At 44.3% G+C, this 22719-nt stretch overlaps 1 protein-coding gene across 3 annotated transcripts in view; it reads right to left on the reverse strand.

The window, feature by feature from the left end:
- The window catches only part of LOC149307152 (neuronal acetylcholine receptor subunit alpha-7), a 69668-nt gene extending 47167 nt beyond the window's left edge, over positions 1 to 22501 (reverse strand). The window contains exons 1-2 of one of the 3 annotated variants that reach the window (XM_089537534.1): positions 22034 to 22501; positions 15485 to 15624 (exon numbers count right to left, since the gene is read on the reverse strand). In XM_089537534.1, the coding sequence (XP_089393660.1) occupies positions 15485 to 15624; positions 22034 to 22088 (195 nt within the window). In that variant the 5' untranslated portion in view covers positions 22089 to 22501. Of the gene's footprint in view, positions 1 to 1835; positions 1925 to 15484; positions 15625 to 22033 lie in introns of those variants that run through there. The other 2 variants (XM_089537530.1, XM_089537535.1) reach the window with 2 other exon arrangements.
- Between the last annotated feature and the right edge of the window lie 218 nt (positions 22502 to 22719).

Raw genomic sequence — 22719 nt, forward strand, 5'->3', positions numbered from 1 at the left:
CTGGAAGAAGGAAAGCCCTCCCTCTGTCCACCAACATATTATTTGTATAAGTATACAAATGTAAGTATACAAGTGTAAGTATTATTTGGTTCCTTTGGAAAAACCTCTCCATTTAAATCCACTTGTTTCTCTTTCTGCTCCATTTTGCAAGACTTGGCTTTCTATGGAAGAATCTCTCCATTTATATCCACTTGCTTCTCTTTTGCAAGACCTGGCTTCCCATGGAAAAACCTCTCCATTTTAATCCACTTGCTTCCTTTCTCAATTCGATGTTAAAACCTCTCCTCCATTACCTGGGAATCGGTTGGGAGAGGTCCAGAGAAGAAGGGATGGAAGTGGTATTTCCCCCTTTCCATCCTTCCTTATAGCCCCCAAATTTTACCCTCGACTTATCCATGGGTCATATCAAAACCCACAATTTTGACCCTGAAACCTTCTCTTGACTTATATAAGAATTCATCTTGTACACAAGTATATATGGTATTTCCTAGCATCAACTGAAGGTCACTGGGAACGATTTCTCTCCCAGCAAGGACTGGAGCTCAACACACACTCCATTCGTGAAAATAATATGTCAATATTTCCAGCTACGCACTTAGCAACCCACTGTGCTTTTCTACTTCTTTGCGTTGGAATACGTTTAGTTCAGCCCACACGCTTACATAAAATTAAGAATGACACCAGCAAAGGAGGCTTGAACCATGCAGACCTGAGGTGTGTAAAAATTACAAGCGGGACTGTAATTCTCTTGCATTAGCTGCTTAATGGTGACCGCAACTATTCTCTGACATGCAGATTTGCTGATTCTGTTGTTCTAGCGGAAAGATCTAGTGTTTAATAGGGGAGCTTTATGTTCTCACTCGGGTAGTCTATGGCAATCCATCACGCACCATCTATCTTCTAGAACTCTAGTCATTTTCGCAAGATGCCATCCAAAGTCCTTAATCAGGACTGACATTTCACTAAATGCTCATTTAACATGTGCGCACACACACACACACACACACACACTGTATGTGTGTGTGTGTATGTATTAATGCTCTACCTCTAGAATGCACTGAGCCTCTAAACCTACTTAGGAAATACAAAGAGCAACTGCAGAGTTTGTGTGTGTGCTGCAAATTACACTTTTACTATTATGAAGCAAAGAAAAACAATTTGGCAACTGGGAGAACAGCCTTGTGAAAACAGCCTTTTGTCTTGCATCTGTCAAAACAAAAAGGCGTCCCTTTGCAACGACTCCATGTTTCACACGAGAAATTAGTCTGATGGACTGAATAAAGCAATGTGTCTCCAGCAGCACCAACTATGTTTAACATCCTCCCATCAAAAGCAATCTTATTCTGCTGACTTTACTGTCGGCAGACTCTAGAGGCAAGGAAAGCAACCAGGGCCAGCTTGCTTGAGGAAAATGCGAAAATCCCGGAAGGAAAGAGATAACCAGGGGGTAGAGTTGGTCAGTTTTGCTTTCTTCCCTATTGAAATCTTTTCTGAATCTCATGGTCTTACCATTCTTTAGATTCAGAAAGGTGCAAACATTTGGGACGTGGCTTATGCAAAGGGATCTTGTAGTAGCACCTTTCAGACTATCTGACCAAAAGAAGATGAAGCATAAGCTTTTGGAGGCTTGGTCTCCCTCAGTGATTCCCAAATTTTGGTCCTCCTAGTGTTTTGGAGGAAACCCCAGACAGCTTGCTCAGTAGTCCCAGTCAATTTGGCTTTGTGTTCCCCTAAAGCCCAGTCAACTTGGCCAAAAGTCAGGATTAATGGGAGCTATATTTATTTATTTATTTATTTATTTATTTACTTACTTACTTACTTACTTACTTACTTACTTACTTATACCCTCCTCTTCAGCCCTAAAGGCTCTCAGAGCGGCTTACAATAATTATTTTAATTAGACGGTTCCCTGTCCTCAGGCTTACAATCTAAAAAGACACAACACAAAAGGAATGGTGGTGAGGAAGGGAATCAGATCTAGCAGTTCTTTGCTCCCTCTGAGTTCTGGACCAAGGCACATGGACTGCAGGAAGGGCTCTTCTTAATAGAGGCCGGGCCCAATGGCACTGTGTCTGTCCTTTGACTGCCTCCAAGGTCAGAAAATGACAGTTGGCAAGGAGGGAGGGCCATGTTCTAGTCTGATGGCATTGGGCCTGTCCTTTCACTCACTCCCAGGTCAGAAAATGACAGTTGACAAGGAGGGAGGGCCATCTTCTTCTGGTCCAATGGCATTTGCCCTGTCCTTTCACTCCTTCCCAGGTCAGACGATGACAGTTGGCAAGGAGGGAGGACTACCTTCTTCTGGTCCAATGGCATCTGCCCTGTCATTTAACTCCCTCCCAGGTCAGAAGATGACACTTGGCAAGGAGGGAGACCCATCTTCTTCTGGTCCAATGGCATTTGCCCTGTTCTTTCACTCACTCCCAGGTCAGAAAATGACAGTTGGCAAGGAGGGAGGACCATCTTCTTCTGGTCCAATGGCATTTGCCCTGTCCTTTCACTCCTTCCCAGGTCAGAAGTTGACATTTGGCAAGGAGGGAGGGCCATCTTCTTCTGGTCCAATGGCATTTGCCCTGTCTTTTCACTCCCTCCCAGGTCAGAAGTTGACAGTTGGCAAGGAGGGAGGACCATCTTCTTCTGGTCCAATGGTTTTTGTCCTGTTCTTTGACTGCCTCCCAGGTCAGACGTTAACAGTTGGCAAGGAGGGAGGGCCCTCTTTTTCTGGTTCAGTTGCATTTTCCCTGTCCTTTCTCTCCCTCCCAGGTCAGAAGTTGACAGTTGGCAAGGAGGGGGGGGGGCATCTTATTCTGGTCCAATGGCATTTTCCATGTCCTTTATCTCCCTCCCAGGTCAGAAGATGACAGTTGGCAAGGAGGGAGGGTCATTATCTTCTTCTAGTCCAATGGCATTTGCCCTGTCCTTTCACTCCCTCCCAGGTCAGAGGTTGACAGTTGGCAAGGAGGGGGGGCCATCTTCTGGTCCAATGGCATTTTCCCTGTCCTTTAACTCCCTCCCAGGTCAGAAGATGACAGTTGGCAAAGAGGGAGGGCCATCTTCTGGTCCAATGGCATTTGCCCTGTCCTTTGACTCCCTCCCAGGTCAGAAGATGACAGTTGGCAAGGAGGGAGGGCCATCTTCTTCTGGTCCAATGGCATTTGCCCTCGCCTTTGACTGCCTCCCAGGTCAGAAGTTGACAGTTGGCAAGGAGGGAGGGCCATCTTATTCTGGTCCGATGACATTCGGCCTCGTCAGTCACTCCCTCTCAGGTCAGAAGTTGACAGTTGGCAAGGACGGAGGGCAATCTGTTTCTGCTCCAATGGCATTTGCCCTGTGCTTTCACTCCCTCCCAGGTCAGAAAATGACAGTTGGAAAGGAGAGAGGGCCATCTTCTTCTGGTCCGATTGCATTTTCCCTGTCCTTTCTCTCCCTCCCAGGTCAGAAGATGACACTTGGCAAGGAGGGAGGGCCATCCTCTTCTGTTCCGATGGCGTTGGGCCTGTCCTTTCACTCCCAGGTCAGAAGATGACAGTTGGCAAGGAGGGAGGGCCATCTTGTTTTGGTCCGATGACATTGGGCCTCTCCTTTCACTCCCTCCCAGGTCAGAAGTTGACAGTTGGCAAGGAGGGAGCGCCATCTTCTTCTGTTCCAATGGCATTTTCCCTGCCCTTTCACTCCCTCCCAGGTCAGAAGATGACAGTTGGCAAGGAGGGAGGGCCATCTTCTTCTGGTCCAATGGCATTTGCCCTGTCATTTGACTGCCTCCCAGGTCAGAAGATGACTGTTGGCAAGGAGGGAGGGCCATCTTCTTCTGGTCCAATGCCATTTGCCCTGTCCTTTCTCTCCCTCCCAGGTCAGAAGATGACAGTTGGCAAGGAGAGAGGGCCATTTTCTTCTTGTCGAATGGCATTTGCCCTGTCCTTTGACTGCCTCCCAGGTCAGAAGATGACAGTTGGCAAGGAGGGTGGGCCGTCTTCTTCTGGTCCAATGGTTTTTGCCCTGTCCTTTGACTGCCTCCCAGGTCAGAAGTTGACAGTTGGCCAGGAGGGAGGGCCATCTTATTCTGGTCCTATGACATTGGGCCTCGTCATTCACTCCCTCCCAGGTCAGAAGTTGACAGTTGGCAAGGAGGGAGGGCCATCTTCTTATGGTCCAATGGCGTTTGCCCTGTCCTTTAACTCCCTCCCAGGTCAGCAGATGACAGTTGGCAAGCAGGGAGGGCCATCTTCTTATGGTCCAATGGTATTTGCCCTGTCCTTTCTCTCCCTCCCAGGTCAGAAGATGACAGTTGGCAAGGAGGGAGGGCCAACTTCTTCTGGTCCGATGGTGTTGGGCCTGTCCTTCAACTCCTTCCCAGGTCATAAAATGACAGTTGGCAAGGACGGAGGGCCATCTTCTTCTGGTCCAATGGCATTTGCCCTGTCCTTTCTCTCCCTCCCAGGTCAGAAGATGACAGTTGGCAAGGAGGGAGGGCCAACTTCTTCTGGTCCGATGGTGTTGGGCCTGTCCTTTCACGCCTTCCCAGGTCAGAAAATGACAGTTGGCAAGGACGGAGGGCCATCTTCTTCTGGTCCAATGGCATTTGCCCTGTCCTTTAACTCCCTCCCAGGTCAGAAGTTGACAGTTGGCAAGGAGGGAGGGCCATCTTCTGGTCCAATGGCATTTGCCCTGTCCTTTGACTCCCTACCAGGTCAGAAGATGGCAGTTGGCAAGGAGGGAGGGCCATCCTCTTCTGGTCCGATGGCGTTGGGCCTGTCCTTTCACTCCCAGGTCAGAAGATGACAGTTGGAAAGTAGGGAGGGCCATCTTCTTCTGGTCCAAAGGCATTTGCCCTGTGCTTTCACTCCCTACCAGGTCAGAAAATGACAGTTGGCATGGAGGGAGGGCATTCTTCTTCTGGTCAATGGCATTTGCCCTGTCCTTTCTCTCCCTCCTAGGTCAGAAGTTGACATTTGGCAAGGAGGGAGGGCATTCTTCTTCTGGTCCGATGGCGTTGGGCCTGTCCTTTTTTTCTTATAGTCCAAAACATCAGGTGACCAAATTTTGTGGCTCACTAGTCTACTTCTTCAGGTGTGTAGTGTTGCCCAGGAAGGACCTTTATATCCAGACAATATGAATAGCCATAGGAATGCAAAACTTTGGGGTAGAGGGATGAGGGGATAAGCTCAATTTTAAGGATGGTCACTGAGGGACAAATGCAGGAGGAAAGATATTGCCTAAGGTCAGGGTGGGTAGATGATGGTATGAATGGTGGAGGAAGTTTTGGCTTGGAACAGGATAGGAGATAATAATAATAATAATAATAATAATAATAATAACAACAACAATATAAAGATACAACAAACTGGCTAAGAGCAGGCTCAAGAGGCTGAGATATTAACCAGTATTATTTTATGTGTAACGTGCCAGGAAACCATTGACTTTGTTGATGGATTGGTGTTTGTTTCAATATTGTAATGTTGTTTCTTACAGATGTTGCAGGCCTCCACTTTCCAGAAATCTGTCTACACTGGTTAGGGGCTAATGGGATCTGCAGTCCAAAAATGTCTGGAGGACTCCATGATTTCCCCTGCTTGTTTGAAGACTACTCTGTGCCAGACAATGGTAATTTCATATTATACCTCTTGGCCATTTTGGACATAGAAATAACAAATGGGATTTAATTTTCATTTGTACGCTCACACACACACACACAAATCTATGACCTATAAAACTGATTACAACAATTCCATGTATCAAGATCCCATCCCATTAACTTCCTTAGTATCAGCCAACACATCATCTGTTTTATGCAAAATATTGATCCCCCAAGTACATTATAGCTTCCACATCCATATAAAAATAATAATTGAAATATCTGCAAAAGCTCGCTTCATCTGCTGTATCAAATCTGTTGCTAGTGAATATTTCATATTCCCCAGCTAGCACTATGTAATTCTTGGTTTGCTGTAGTTGGGTTTTTTAAAAATAATAATAATACAAAATGCCATAACACAAGAAAGCCAATTGAGATCAAAGTGTTGTTTTCTGAATGTCTTATCTTAAGCCCTTTTGTCTATATCAAATTGTTAGAACTAGACTAAATCCACTGAATCCATAATACTTTGCGTCAACATTTCTGCAATTCATTCAATGAGTCTAGTCTAGTTTAGCGAAATAAGCAAGGATGGGTAACAGTTAAGGGGGCAGAGGCCAATATTCCTTCCAAGACCTCCATGGACTGCATCCCACAAATACACACACAGAGCAAGCCAAATATCTCCATTTTCCTCTGCAGCCCTGCTCAAAACAGCAACAGTAAGTGACATCACATCACAGAGGAACTACAGAAGAAAACAGAGGTGTTTGAAGGCTGTATGAGATTCTGGGGTGTTTATGGAGGTGGAATGGGGTTAGCCTCAAAGGTGCTACTTCATCCCTTTGCAGACTGATTTTCAAGACTCACATGGCTAGGTCTTTGAATTCGACTCTCATTCATAGGGTCACTGAGAGTCAAAGTCCACTTGATGGCAGTTAACAACAATAAATAGAAACGTGTGAAGTTGAAGGCTTTCACGCCCAGCATCCATAGTATTATGTGGGTTTTTGGGGCTATGAGGCCATGTTCTAGAAAAGTTTATTCCTGATGTTTCACCAGCATCTGGCTGGAATCTTCAAACAATGGAAGAAAGTGGGATATATATACTGTTGGTTGGGAAGAAGCAATTTTTATGTTAATCTGTGTATTGTTCTGTTTGAATGGCAAGGCCTCAGGATATCTATTTAATTAATGATCCATTTTTTGTTGGGAATCCTCCTGACTGTGGATGGTTTTCCTTTACATTTACTGGGTCTTGATTTTGGTGTTTTTCAGGACTGGAAGCCAACCTTTGCTTACTTTTCCTGTTGAAGTTGTCCAGGTGTTTATGGATTTCAATGGCATAATCCTGGGCACAAAAATACTGTTAAAATCACTGAAATTCAGGACCATACCAACAACTATCAGGTCAGGATGCACAGGGAAGCCATTGAAATCCATAAATCCAAAAACAATAAATAGAATAATATACAGGGGTCTCTTCACATTCTCTGGGGTTAGGGGTGAAGGATTCCCATGAATGTAAGGGGAAATGCAAATAAAAAACACTGTTCTTGTCTCCAGGTCCTTCAATGGAACTCTGTGGTCAACATCTGCCAGAAGATAATCATAGAATCATGCTGGAGGACCTACAAATGCCTAGAGAAGTTTTTCCCCCTCTAGGAATGTCTAGGTTCTCCAGCACAACTCTATGGTCAACTTCCAGCAGAATTGCACTGGAGGACTTAGAGATTCCTAGAGAAAACCTATTAATCCAAACCTCAAATGATCAAATCCACAAAAGTCAAAGCTGCAAATGTGCATTCAAACTACATATACAGACAGGTTTCTGGCTAATATCTATTATGGCCTATAAGGTCTTCTTCAAAGTATGGAAAATATTGATGCCAACTAGTTCTGAGAGCAAAGGTTTGCTTTGAATACATTCTCCTGTTTATATCATTTGCATCTATTCGTGGAGTGTATTTACAATCCCTCTTGTTTTGGCTTTTTTGGCACCTCTGGTGCTCTCTCTATTGTGTTATTCCCTAGAGAAGGGGACAACAAACAGGCACATTGGGCAGATACAAAGTCAGTTGCACAACGTTGCTCTTTAGAAGAAGTTGCTGTAATAGAACCCCCATGCAAACATGTGAGTGTCGACTTGCATCACACAAACACAATGCAGGGTCCTGGCGAAAGTTGCTGTGCAAACAAAACTTTTGCAAAACCATCCTGAAGTGCCAAAGGGGGGTGAAAAAAGAAGTTTTCAGAAATGCAGCCAAACTCTTTTAATCTCACCCATCAGGAAGAAAACTCAAATCTTCTCTTCTCACATTTGGAAACAAAGGAAAGGTTTGCCTCCCCGGTTAGAAACACGGGTGTGGGTTTCTTCCAAAGATAAGTAAGTCTTCAGCTCCGTGGATATTAAGAAGGACTTCTTTCACTCTGAGCAACAAAGAAAGCAAATCCTAAACAGAAGAGGGGGGGAAACCCGCATGGGTGTGTGCGGATATTTCCCCTCCAATCTACCTGCAAAATGCAAACAATTAAATGAACAATGCCAGTCTGATGAGCTTCTCCTAAGACTACTACAGGCGAGACAGGCTGCTGAGTTTCGATAAGCGGCTTATGTATCTTCTGGGTGCCAGTTCAAATGTGCCTGCTAATTTAGTGTCATTTTGATTCACTTTCCCAGATTCATTTATCGCCACTTCTTTTGAAGAGGTTTGATTTTTTTAATAATAATAATTTAAAAAAAAAAACAACTCTGAGCTGTTCTCATTTACAAGAATGGATCGTATAGCTGTGCCCAATTTGCTGTGTCTCTGCCTTCGTAGACAAACCAATCTCAGCTGATGTTTGGAAGATAACAGTTAGGAACTGAGACGGAGGCCACCAGAGAATGCCCAAGATCTCCAGGTTGGACTAAAGAAAACTGGAGAACCTGGAACCCTGGAAAAGTAATGCAAGTCAGAACGGACAGTTATGGGTCAGATCTCAGCCTTCACGATCTTGCTAGACAGCAACACCCAGCATTTCTGCCCACTGGTGGCTCAGCCTACTGGGAGCTGAAATCCAATGACATCTGAAAGACCATATAGTTCCTATGGGTGCATGTCATCTGTCAACTTATGCATGTCTGTTGAATTATGGAAGCCCCACAAATTTCATAGGCTTTTCTTAGGTAAGGAACACTCAGAGGTGGTTCTGCCAGTTTCCTCCTCTGAAATGATGCCTGCAGCACCTGGTATTCATTGGCGGTCTCCCATCTAAGTAGCAACCAGGGCTGACCCTCCTTAGCTTCCAAGAACAGGTGGTATCTGCTGCTTCGTATGTGTGTGTCTGTGTGCCTTCAAGTAACCTGTCGACTTATGGCAACTCCATTAATTTCATAGGGTTTTCTTAGGCAAGAAAGACTCAGAATTTGAGGTGTCTTTAGAATACTTAAGCAGATCCTCATGCTTTATATTTAAGGGAAAGAAAAGTGCTGAATAAGTGAGTTCTCCAATGATCTGAATCCTATTTCCCTACTAAGTACAGTCACACCTCTGTTTTCACAAGGCAGCCGTTCCGGAACTCCTCACGAAAATGGAAAATTGCTGATACTGGAATCCCTATTGACTCCAATGGCGGCCCACTCCTGCGCACACTGCCGTGCATGCACCTTGGGCACATTCTCCATTGTGCCACCTTCTGTTTGCACCTCACGTATTTCTAAGGGATGCAGACTCCAAGTCCGTGAAAATGGAAGGGTGACTGTACAGTCGGCCCTCCCTATTTGTGTCTTTGACTTTGCAGATTTGATTATTTTTGGATTTAATACGTTCTGTCTAGGAATCACTAGGTCCTCCAGTATGACTCTGTCACCAATATTGGCCAAAAGCTTCACTGGAGGACCTAGAGATTCCTAGAGAGAATGTTTCCATAGGCATTTCTAGGCCCTCCAGCACAATTCTATGGTCAACATCCTGTGGATGTTGGACATAGAATTGCACTGGAGGACCTAGAGGTTCCTAGAGAGGTGTTCTCTTATTTTTTAAAAAAAAAGTTTGGAGCTGTTGTTTTTTTAATTGGTTTTTCCACTTTCAAAGGGGTCCTGTGTCCCTAACCCCATAAATTATGGAAGGTTCATTGTATTTAGGCCCTACCCTTGGTCTGAATGGAACAAGGATGTGGCTCAGGATAAGGCAGCTTCTAGTCAGGAAGAAACTATTCTAGAACATGGCCACATAGCCCAAAAAACTCACAAAAAAACCATGGATGCCAGCCATGAAAGCCTTCAACTTCAGATTGCATGCATGTTTTAAAAACTGCACCACACAATGTTTAAGGAAACCCTCACCCTGGTTAGTTTCTAAAAGCCTGATAGCACAAAAAATAAAAATGAAAACTGGTCGAGGGAAGAAGAGTCAGGTCAGGGCCATCCTAGCCTCCCTCCGGAAAGAGTTTAAGGCATGAAACCCATGTGGTGACCCTGACTGGGATCCCATTGGTGTCTTGCACATGCATGAATTTCACTCCAGATGCAGTTGAACAGTTTTGTCTGATGCGTGCTTTCAGTTCAAGGTTGTAGGAGTTGGATGTGTGGTGCCCTTGTGGCAGTATAAGTGTAGATGTGCATGTGCATTAGGTTGCAGATTGAGGCATGCATTCAATTGGCCATTGCTGTCATTGGTACAATCAATGCAGAGCTCCACATGCAAAAGTTTACTCGGTGCAACCCCAGTGTAGGAACTTGTAGCAAACAAATCATGACTAAGGGCCCAAACAGACAGGCCAAAATAAAGCTGCTTCGGGTCACTTTGGAGGTATGATGTTTAAATGACACACACATCTTAAGAGCCAGAAGCTGCACCAAAGCTGTACTCCAGTCCTTAGAACTGGAGCATGGCTTTGGTGCGCCTTTTGGCCTCTTAGGACACATGCATCATTTAAACAGCATACCTCCAAAGTGACCTGAAGCAGCTTTATTTTGGCCTGTCTGTTTGGGCCCTTGTTGCCCGTCTCTTGCCCTTTCTATTAAATGTTCATTTGTATACCAAAAAGACATGTTTGCAAAAATTCGGTTAGGGCCATGCAAAGAAGCAAAGCCTCCAAAGCAGTTTCCTGAAGCGTCTGAGAAAACAATTTCAGTGCTTAAAGAACAATTACAAAGCTGTAAATCACTGGAGGTAGCAGCCACAGTTCCCAAAATTGCTGAAAATACAGAGTAATAAATCGTTTTTCAGGGGAGCTCTACTGGAAGAGACATCTGAGAGGGGAGCCCAGGAGGGCGTTTGGACAGAAAGGACAAGAAAAGTAGAGCACAACTTGGAAAAGTTACTTTTGCAGCACAACGCTTAGCCATCGATGGTCGCTGCCCAGTTGCCACGCTGGCCAAGGGATTCACGGAGTTATAGTCCAAAAGGTAAGTCACCGGCCGTGCTAGATGGGGGATTCTTGGCATTGTAGTCCTAAAGATAAACCATTCACCATGTTGAGATTTTCTGGGAGTTGTCTAAAATGTCAGTCTCTGGCTGAGGGAGCTGGGGGAGTTGTAGTCCAAAAGATAAGCCAGAGGTCATACTAGATGGGGATTCTGGGAGTTGTAGTCCAACACATAAGCCAGTCATCATGGTGAGAGTTTCTGAGAGTTGTAGTCTAAAAAGTCAGCCTACATGTATTATATTATATATGAGCACTTCTACTAGGATCCTCTACACTAAGCTATGGGGAAAAAAACAAACCCCAACTAGGGAAGAATGGTTAAGAAAATTACACAAAGCCAGAGAAATTGATATTCTTATGGGTTTGATGAAAGAAAGTACTAAGGAAAGGATAGAAAAAGATTGCTATTCGGTTAAGATATGTGTGTGTGTGTGTGTGTGTGTGTATAATGTTAAATGATTATTAAATATCAATTTGAAGATTAATTTCCAAAAATGTCTGACAAATTCTGTTAAAGTAGGAAGCTAAGTAAATTTAACAACAAAGAAGATAAGGGTACTATCTGGGAAGTATAAGGGATATTTTGGTTTACAGTGACATCCAAACTTTGCTACGCGTGGATGGAGTCGTATATTTTTGTATTGTTTCTATGTAGATTCACGTATATATGCTGACCTGCAAAGCTTCACATTTATTTTAATGTCGTATTGTATGACTGTGTGCAATATATATATAGTCAGCCTACAGTCATAATGGCTGGGGAAGTTGGGGAGTTGTAGTGCAAAAGGTAATGCAGTCGCCATGGTGGCTGGAGGATTCTGGGTGTTGTAGTCAACCTAGGTACGCCAGAGATTATGCCAGCTGGGGGATTTGTGGAGTTGTAGTCCAAAAGTAAGCCAGCACCCATACTGGATGGGGGGTTTTGGGAGCCGTAATGCAAAAGGTAAGGGCAGAGGCCATGCTGGTGAAAGGGTTCTGGGAGTTATTATCTAAAAAGGAACTTTTCCAAGCTTTGAGGGTGAGAGGCATATAGCTTTGGAGGAACAGATTTAGGCGTTGACTCGTTCTAATCCCCTTTATCCCTGCTCTGACTTTACTGTAAATGGGTTCCTACTGTTCCACACAAGAACATCTTTTCTGTTGTTAACTCTGAGTAATTGTCAGTAAACTACACACATAAAGGATCTGAACACCTACCCTGGGTCCCAGCCCACCTACACAATGCTGTTAGCACAGTAAGATTGTGATGACTTTGCTGAGAAATTGGGAACTAAAAGCGATGAAAGAGTGATGGGGAAACTTTAAGACCAACTGATGAATCTTAGCATGACTTTTCATGGGATTACCAATACATTCCCTCAGATGCAGTGACAGAGGGCAATATTCAAGCTTCAGATATAAATGCGCCGTTCCATAGTTGTGGGCAGCAAAAAGGATAAACGTATACCATAAATCAGAGAAAGCGATTCCCCCATTGTTTAATGTATGAAATTCTCATCGTGGAAAATATCCAGCCAGGATCATGGGGACTGGAAAGTGAAGGTATAACTGCCTTCTTTAAGGTGATAAACCACAAATAAAAGAGAAAGGGGACCTCAAAACAATACAAGAACAAGTTAGAAGGTCTATGCCTTCTAACAAGTTAGAAGGTCCTTCTTCAGATGTTAATGGCTTCCACACCAGAAGGCTGGTGAATCTCCTTTGGATTTAAGCCTGAACTCTAAAGAAGGTAGCCAAGGAGCTGAAGCTATTTAAGGGGTAGAGTTCAGCATCTTGGAGAGCTCCCTTTAAGAATGGATTTGGAAACTTGTGGACGTGAAAGCCTCCAACTCAGTGGTTCCCCAACTTTGGTCCTCTAGATGTTTTGGACTTCAGCTCCCAGAAGTCCTGACTATTGACCAAGCTGGTTGGAGCTTCTGGGAGTTGAAGTCCAAAATATCTGGAGGACCAAAGAATCACTGCACCAGCTGAACAACCAACAATTTTGCACACAAACACACACACAAAGAGCCACATCTTTTTGTTGGGCAAAATAGCTATTTTCTGTGCCAGATTTTGATTGTTCATAATTGCTGTTTTCTGCACAAGACGTATTTTGCAAGATTTTTGTTGTGGCAGACTGCTATTTCCGGCATAGAAAAGACTAACACTAGACCAACACTCAACACACTATGCCATGCCAGCTCTCTGCTGTTATCATCTTGTGCCTTCAAGTCAACTCCAACTTATGGCAATGCTCTTCGGAGATGGTTTGCCATTGCTTTGTTCTGAGGCTGAGAGAGTGTGATGTCCCCAAGGCCACCCAGTAGGTTTCCATAGCCCAGAATGGATTCAAATCCATCATCCCAGTCCATCACTCGAAGGACCATGTCACACTACTTCGTCCTTTTTAAAGGCAGTGATTAAAACAGAGAGGATTTCTGGAGTCTGGCTGGCAAAGCACACATGAGAATGCTAAACTGAAAAGTACCAGCTGCATGCCCATGCTTCTTTCTGCCATGTAACCATTTGATGGGTATCCTTTTCAATGCCCAGCTCATCAACTAAGCCCAGTTACATATTAATCAGCTCATCAGGCAGTGATGGAATGCCACCAGGTGAACGCAAAAGGCGGCAGACAGAGGACAAATGGTGCCATCCTTTCTCTGCCAGCCAACATGGTTTCTGGAGCCAGCAATAGAGAGAGGAGAGGCCCTCCTTCTGCCAACCACCATGCAAGCACAGCTGGCTGGCAGAGGAAAATATTTAGTGAATCTGTCCTTCCTCCTCCAACCTTTGCATTAGGAAGGGAATTTTAATTTTAAATAACTTGCTAAAGGAACGTACTTCTGCGGCTGCTGCCACATTACAGAATTAATGCAATTTGACACTGATTCAACTGTCATGGCTCCATCCTATGGAATCCTGAGGATTTGTAGTTTGTTGTGGCACCAGAGCTCTCCGAGAGAGAAGGCTAAATAGCTCACAAAATTACAAATCCCAGAAACCCATAGCAATGAGCCATGGCAGTTAAAGCAAATGTCAAACTGTATTCTTTCTACAGTTTAGATGCATATTTTGTTTCCAACCTTCCCTTTCTCTATGACCTGGATGGAAGTGAAGGTGACAAGTTACCTCCTTTGCTTGCTAGTAAAAACCTCTTGCAAACTAGGAAACAGACAGGGCTTTTTACAAAGTTATATAACTTTGGTATTCCCAGGAACACTAACTTTAGGGCTTGAGAAAGTTCTGTGCTCAATCCAACATGCTCCTTTTCACTACTTATTGTGACACTATAAATGTTACCTTTCTGGCATGCAGCCATTCTGGGCTAGAATCTAGTTGAAGAGTTACACTGGGGTTACTGCTGGCTATGCTAACTGCTGCAGTATTGAGACATGTGATAATGGAGCTTCTCCCATTACCTGGGCAGCACAAATAGTCTTCTTTTCAAGTAACAAAAGGTTAAACAATGCGATAAGATTAAGTTATATTTTAATGGGATTCGGTGTCACAGAGGTGATGAGAGAGCAATTGCCCAGTGCAATGGTCAGTTGGGCAGAAGCACCTTTGAGATCCTTCTCAGCACAGTTTATAAAAAGTCTCAAGTGACCACAGTCTAAGAAAGTAGGGCAGTAGTAATGCTTTGGGTACCGAGATGTCTTTCTCATCATAGGAGCAACTCCAGACTCCTAGATACCCTCCATGAACATCAAAGACTACAAATCCCATTTGCATCGTGAGTTGCTAGGAAGTATTTAGCCAGCTTGCATCAGGGCTTATGGTTATTTTGGCAATCTCAGCTGAATTGATCTGTTCTTGAACTTGTACCGTGCCTGAAGGAGAGTGCCTTCAGGTCAAAGAGATCCATTTGCTACTGTAGATGTCTTACATAGAATAAAAGACTTCCTTTAAAAGTACTTCTCTCACATACTCCTTTCATGTGCTTTTAGCTCGGTTTTATCTCCACACCAGGCTTGGAGGGGAAGGAAAGTCCTTGCGGTTTCAAAGACAGAAAGTGCAAATGAGACCCCAAAATAACTTCCTATTGGGAAAGGAGAGGTCAAGTCAAATATGGTGGCAGCTGAGTTTGTTTAAATGGTCTCAAAGGGTCCCTTTTAGCCCAAGCAGAAGGCCTTTCAGAAGTTGGTATCCAAGATCTCCTTATACAGTTTTCCCATTCACCCATAGCACAACAAAACACATATACACCTCTTCCCCCCAATGACTTGAATGGCTATCAGAATGATCCAGCTTTTCAGAATGGCTCAGAAGCTACCAGTCACATCATTGCTGTCCCTGATGTCCCCTACTGTCACATCCATCTATGTAAATAGATCTTAAATGAGACATTGGCCCCAGAATCCTATAATGCCTGGAAGATCCTGGACGTTGTCATCCATAAAGGATCTTCCAACCGACACTGATGGCTACCCCAGATCTCATTCATATATAAGACATGATCAAGATGTTTTTTTTCCAGAAAGATACACCCAGAACTATACAAATAGAAAGACTTACCACATCCATGATTTGTCTGAGGCTGAGGCTGAATGAGACGGTAAGAGGCTGGGAATCATTGGCCACAGGTCTTTCCAACGGGTTGTAATTCTTCAGGAGTTCCTTGTAGAGTTTCCTCTGATACTCTCCTTGCAGGGAAACTGTGAGAAATAGAGGGATGGGGATAAAACTTTAACACACTCTTCTCTTGCTCAGCTTCATTCCACCTAGTTATGTAAAAAGTCAAGAGCAGTGGGTTCCATGTCACTAAAGTAGGAATGGTAAATCTCAGTTTTTCTGCATCCTGAAGGATGTCCAGAACAATGAAACGGTTTTTTGTCCCACAAACTCAAGACACTCAGGAGTTTTCCCTCCGCTATAGTGACAAGAAACCTTGCAGCTTTTCCATGAAAACTGGGCACCTTGCCCCAAAAGCCATACAGTTTTCTGGAAGCTACACAGCTTCGCCTGACAACTGTCCAGCCTTCCCTGAAAACTGTGCCATTTTCAGTATAGAAAGAGACTTGGAAACTTTCAAGCTGGCAAAAGCTGCAGCCACACTGCACTGTTTGTAGAAGGGTATAGCGTGCAATTTAATTTTGCATTTTGTCCACTTTTCCCAAATATATAGCAAAAAACAATTCAAGTCTCTGGGGTTGTTGTTTTTTTCTCAAAAAGCAGCGCAGTTTTCGGTACATAGTAAAAAGACTTCAAGTGTAGGTTTTCACTGCAACGCTGCAAAGTCTCTTGAACATTTATGTAATTTATACTGAGCCAGGGATAACCACAAAAAGTTTTCACAATCTGCAGGTACTTTCAACATGCTATTTTTTTTCCCTCACAAAACTTTCTCAAGGGACTGGGAACTCCAAACCTGACCCCAGTCAGGAAGTTGATGAATTTCCATTCCATCCCTATGCTGGAATAGTAAATCCGCTTTGGATTTTATGACAGACTTTAAAGAAGCTGAGCCTTTTGGAAAGACCAGGTTTGTCAAAGTACTTCCAAATATCCCTTGCCTAAGAGAACTGTATGAAATTCATGGGGTTGCCATAAGTCAACAGCAAATTTAAAGGCACATACACACACACACACAATGGATAACAGCAACAAATGGCTCTAAAGCCTATTGTTAGTCCTGATACAGTAGTAGCGCCATTGGATCAGTGTGATTTACCTACGTGTCAGCTCAGCCTTCCACAATTGATTCAGTGCTTCTGCTCCAGTTGGGACTAACAAAGAGGATTCTGGCCATGTCTTTTAATCATCCTAATGACCAATGGGAATGAATGCCTTGCTAGAAGTAACTTGCCAAGCTCTGAGCGGAATGACTCAGACACCTTTCCTGAAACAGCTGTTCTGCTGAATAATGTCACTGAGATCTGATGTCTCTCTGGGGCTAAGAGAGTAAGCTGGGAGCTGGAAAGTCCGGGGTCTAAGCATCACCTCTGCTCCGACACGTAATCACCATTTATTTAAAATATTTTTACATCACTCTTCGGGGAGAAGGCCTCGACAAAGTGGCATTGGAAACAAAAGCATAGTCAGAGCCTAGACATGGCAGCTGCCTTGAAGAATCCTGTGCAAAGCTGCTTTCAGCTCATAAGCCAACCATTGCTACAACTCCAGGCAGCTTTAAAGAAAGGCTGTTTTCTGAATGAACTGAAAGCATCAGGCACATGTCAACAGCACCAGGCCCACCACAAGAGAGGCCATGTTACTGTGCTAGGGATGGAACAGAAACCCAATAAATTTCCCGTTTGGGGTCAGATTTGGAGTTCCCAATCCCTCAAGAATCTTATGTGCAGCATGTCGAAAGTTCCTGCAAAGTGTGCACTATTTTTGTTCTGCCATATTGCTGTTTTCTATGTCTTAAAAATATACCAATCTTGCACAAAATACATGGTTGCCTTGGAGTCGCCTTTGGGGGGCAAATCCCACAATGTAATGTTGTGCTATTTCTTTTCTGTGCCAAAAACTGTGCCGTTTCCAGGGACGGCTTCACAGTTCTCAGGAGAAGCTTAGTGTGTTTTCTGAACACATGACACCGTTTTCTGGGCAAACAGTGCAGCCTTTGTGGAAAAGCTGTGCGACTTTCCATCATTGCATGGAAATAAATTCCCGAGTGTCTCAAAACTATGGGATGAAAAAAATCCCTGTTTCATTGTTCTCATCATCCATCAGGACTCAGAAAATGAAGATGAAAATGAAGAAGATATGAAGAAGTATGACAATTGTTGTCCTTGTTGCTGTTGAATTTGGGTACCATATTTTTTTCCAATGCAAAATAGACACAGATGTTATGGTTAATGGCTTATGAATAAGAGGTCTGCCAGAGATCCAGGCATCCACAACACAGATCAGGTCTTGGAAACTCAGGGCTGTGGCTTCCTTGGTTATGCACTTGCAATGTGGTCTTCCTCCGCCCGGCCCCCTTTACTGCCTTCAACTTTTGTTGTTGTTGCATGCTTTCAAATAATTTCTGACGTATTGGTGACCCTAAGGCTATTGTGGGTTTTTCTTGGCAAGATTTGTTTGTTAGGGGAAGTTTGCACAGACTTATTTAGGGCTAGTTCCTTTTCATGGCCATTCTAAGCTGGCATTTTCTTTGGAAAGGCAATGAGTGCTTTTTATTCAGAGTTGCACTAAGGATGAGTGTCTGGTGAGCAGTGACTTTAAAGAGATGAAAGAAATACCTTTCTTTCTTTCCCAGTGATTTCTTATTCCTGCAGCCAAGAATACATTACAATCTGTTTTGGAGGGGGGAAAACCTCCTCGCTCGTGAAGTCCAGGAGAGACAGCCAGGAGAACATAAAGTATGCATTCAGCCAGAGATAATTTGGGAATTACCTGCAAAGAAGGGGCCTGGATGAGAGTGGGATGGGAGGTCAGCTGGAGTCAAAATGACCTGTCAAAACCCATTAAGCTTAGAAACTCATCTCGCTAATATATCACCAACAAGTCTTCCATAAATCCATCCAAGATGCTCTGGACAATGTGTACATTTATGCAGAGGAAAGGAAATGGAGCCAGTTTTTGCAAGCGCTTGCCACATTTTTTGTTCTACTGGCTCAAGACCACTAGTCCATTTAGATCAGAGCTTAGAAAAGTTGCTTTTTTTTAAAGGTCCAATCCACACCACAGAAATAATCCAGTATGACACTGCTTTAACTGCCCTGGCTCAATGCAAGGAAATTCTGGGAACTGGAAACAACTTGAAGCCATACAATAACAACAACAACACAACAAATTGTGGTGGAGCATTTAGGAAATGCAGAAACCAGGAACAGAAACTAAGTTCCAGCTGTTGGTTGGAGGGTATGGATCATGCAAGCTGATGTTGGAATCCACTAATATCAAAAGCTTTGAAATATTCCTTCCTGATGGAGGCAAAAAAGAGAAGTATGGATGTTGATGTCAGCCTCAGGATTTGCAAGGAAAGGCAGGATTTCCCATGAAATCCTGGTCATCTTGGTCATTCCTAATAGGGTTACCTTAGGCACACAACAAGTATGTCTGTGTGTTTTATTGGGAGATTGGTTGTTTATGGTGTTAAGTACTATTGAGACATATTGAAATGGTAAATCTCCACTCCTGGAGATTTCCAAAAGAAGAATTCACTCTATTTTGCCAATAAAAAGATGATCCATGGGGGTAAGGGGCCACAAAATAATCTTAGAGCCACAAGTGGCTCCTGGATAGCTCTTGGCTCATTCCAGCTCTGCCTATGCTCCCCACTGTCTTTAGTGTATTCCTGATGCTGTGTAAGCCATTCCACATCCTTCCTGACTTTAAAAGCCAGGCAGAGAAAAGCCAAAGTCATGGAAGAGTCTTCAGAAACATGCAACACTTTTCTCTATGCCTACGTTATTCTGCCATCTCCTCATTTCCATCTTTCAGCATTTCAATTCATTGCTTTCATTGTTACTCTGCTTTGGTTCACTAGCCTTGGACGTCAGACCCAGAGGGAGAACGTATGGCCTTTCCATAAATATGCACACAAGTCAAACAATAATAGCAACACTAAGAATATTAACAATAACAATAGACTACACAACCAACCGCTTCTCTTCTCTCTCCTCCTGAAAACCCCAAGAAACAAGAAATTGGGGTCAGAAGGCAGGTATGGTTTATTTATTGTATTTATGCCTCACTCTTCAGAAACAAATGCTGTCAGTGGGAAAAGCGAATCTGCTCCAGTTGTACTCCCAAAGTTAAAGCAGTTGTCCACGGTGCCGAAACTTGGTTTCCGTATATGTTCAGCATTTTGGAGAGCACCTATACCATGTATTAGTAAAACGTGGAGTGGATTCACTGTCCCACTGACATGGAAGTCACCAGCTGCTTCGCCGGACTGGCACTCTGCACATGCTAGAGGCATTCTCCCCTTTGTCCCTTCGGCAGTTTGGTCATGCAGAGCAAAGCAAGAGGACGAGACAGATGTTTCAAGAAGGGAAGAGATACCTGTGAAACGTACAAGGTTGGCTCCAAGAGCCATGTGGGACTATGCTAGAGCGAGCGGCAAAGTGTAGCTCTGGTTTCTGGATGTGAATGAATGCACTCCAGGTTAGAATATCAGATGAAGAGGAGGAGAAAGAAGAGGAAGAGGAAGAGGGTCATCACTAAATTAGTATCTGTGCTCCAGAAAGGAATCTGTTATTAAGCATTTTAAAAAAGAATATGAAAGATGTCCCTTTCCCCTAAAACGTCTATCTCCCCACCAGCAGCTCCTCCTTGTTGATTGATTGATGATTGATTGATTGATTGATTGACTGGATTTCTATCCCACCTTTGTCCCCAAATAGAATCCTATTTTTTCTCCCATGCCAGTGGTCTCTGTGACCCCACTCTCTCTTTTTTATTAATATATCTTTTCAGTCCAAGCCCTCCATGACAGCTTCGACTCCTTGCCCAGCTCCTTGAAAGTTCTGACTGCAACCCGGAGCAGACTCCCTAATCCACCCATGTGGAAACCATTATCCTCATCTTCCTACCCAAGGAAACTCTTCCTCCCATTCCCCATTGTAGTTCCAGGAGACAGCCAGGATGCAACTATAGGAGTCCCACCCCAGGAGGAAATAATAATAATAATAAATATTTATTTCATAAAAGAGTAAAATCCTAGAGTTGGAAGAGACCCCAGGGGACACCATCCAAGCTCTCCCTGGGACAGATGGCCATCCAGCCTCTGTTTGCAAACCTCCAAAGAAGGACTCATCAAAGCCTAGAGTTGGAAGGTACCCCCAAAGACAATTCAATCTAAGCCTCTTCTGCCATGCAGGAAGACACAGTCAAAGCACACCCAACAAATGGCCATCCAGCCTCTGTTTGCAAACCTCCAAAGAAGAGGATGCCCTGTGTCCAGAGGAGGGTGACCAAGATGGTGAAGAGTATGGAAACCAACAAGCCCTATGAGGAACACCTTAAGGAGCTGGGGATATTTAGCCTGGATAAAAGAAGGTTAAGAGGTGATATGATATCCTTGCTTAAATATTTGAAGGGATGTCACATTAAGGGTGAAGCAAGCTTATTTTCTGCTGCTCCAGAGACTACGAGCAATGCATGCAAGCTACAGGAAAAGAGATTCCAGCTCAACATTAGAAAGAACTTCCTGACAGTAAGAGCTGTTCAGTAGTAGAATATGCTACTTCAGAGTGTGGTGGAGTCATAGAATCATTGAATCCTAGAGTTGGAAGAAACCTCAAGGGCCATCCAGTCCAACCCCCTGCCATGCAGGAACTCTAAATCAAAGCATCCCAGACATCCAGCCTCTGTTTAAAGACCTCCAAGAAGGAGACTCCACTATATTCCAAGGGAGTGTGTTCCACTGTGGAACAGCCCTTCCTGTCAGGAAGCTCCTCCTAATGTCCAGGTGGAACCTCTTTTTGTGTAGCTTCCATCCACTGCTCTGTTGTGTTCTATTCTCTGGAGCAGCAGAAAACAAGCTTGCTCCCTCCTCAACATGACATCCCTTCAAATATTTAAAGAGGGCTATCATATCCTATCATAGTAATGCATTTAGTGTACATGTTTATATTTGCTTTTTTAAGGTTAGACTTGTTGTTTTGAAACTAATAATAAAAGGAAGTCCCTCCTAACGCTGAGGTGGAATCTTTTTTCCTGTAGCTTGAATCCATTGCTCAATTGTGTCCTATTCTCTGGAGCATCAGAAAACAAGCTTACTCCCTTCTCAATGGGACCTCCCTTCAAATATTGAAACAGGGCTATCATATCACCTCTGAACCTTCTCTTCTCCAGGTTAAGCATCTCCAGCTCCCTAATAGTCTCCGTCTTTGGAGGTTTTTAAGAAGAGGCTGGATGGCCATGTGACCCAGGCTTTGATAGGGAGTTCCTGCATGGCAAGGCTGGATGGTCTGCTTGGGGACTCTTCCAAGACTAGGATCTTTTGGTTCTAAGGACCCTTCGAAGACACCCTGCTGCCTTCCACTGTCGAAAAGACCAACACACCAGAGCAAGACACATCAGAAACTTCAGAGTCAGAGCATGAGAAGAAAGAGCCCCCAGGAAGGAGGAGGAGGAGGAAAAAGGCAAGCACTTTGCAACACTCACCGCGGACTAGTCCTCCGGCCAGGATCAGCACCATGGAGAGCACCGACAGCCCCATTCCAGAGCCAGCCTATGATGGCTTTCCCTTGCCTTTCAGCCCAAAGTTGGGCTCCAGTCCTGAATGCCAAGAGATGCAGGATGCAAAGGGATGCAGGATGCAAAGGGATGCTGGAGCCAGGAGGAAGGACCCGGGAGGGATCCTTTTGCAGCCAGGAAAGAGAAGCTACTACCTTCCCTTCCTCTCTCTCTCCGTCTCCCTGCTGGAGATCTGGTAACTGGGTTGGCTCTCAATGCAAAAAGCCCCCGCAAGCCTGCTTGCCTTGCTTGCCTTGCCTGCCTCTTCCCACGTGATGGCTTCCCTTCCTCTCGAGGAGACCCACTGCCTCCTGCACACCAGCAGCAGCAGGAGGAGGAAAAATGCAGCTTTTCCCCCCAGCCGGGATGGATTTTATAGGGGGAAGAGCCCAGGAGGACATTGCTCTCCTCCTCCACCTCCTCCCCTCCTTCTTTGCATGCCTGCCTACCTCGCCTCCCAGCCTTCTCCTGCTGCCAGCAAGGCAGGCTGCCATCCAACAGGGATGGATCCCCTGAGAGGAAAGACAAAGAAAGCTCTCTTGCACTTTCTTGCAAGAGCAAGCACACTCCTGGGACTCAAAGGATGGAGTTTGGGGGGCTGGTGTTTGGGGCTG

Source organism: Sceloporus occidentalis, unplaced genomic scaffold (assembly GCF_023333645.1).
Source record: "Sceloporus occidentalis isolate IW3139 unplaced genomic scaffold, rSceOcc1.0.p SCAF_9, whole genome shotgun sequence".
NCBI classification, from domain to species: domain Eukaryota; kingdom Metazoa; phylum Chordata; class Lepidosauria; order Squamata; family Phrynosomatidae; genus Sceloporus; species Sceloporus occidentalis.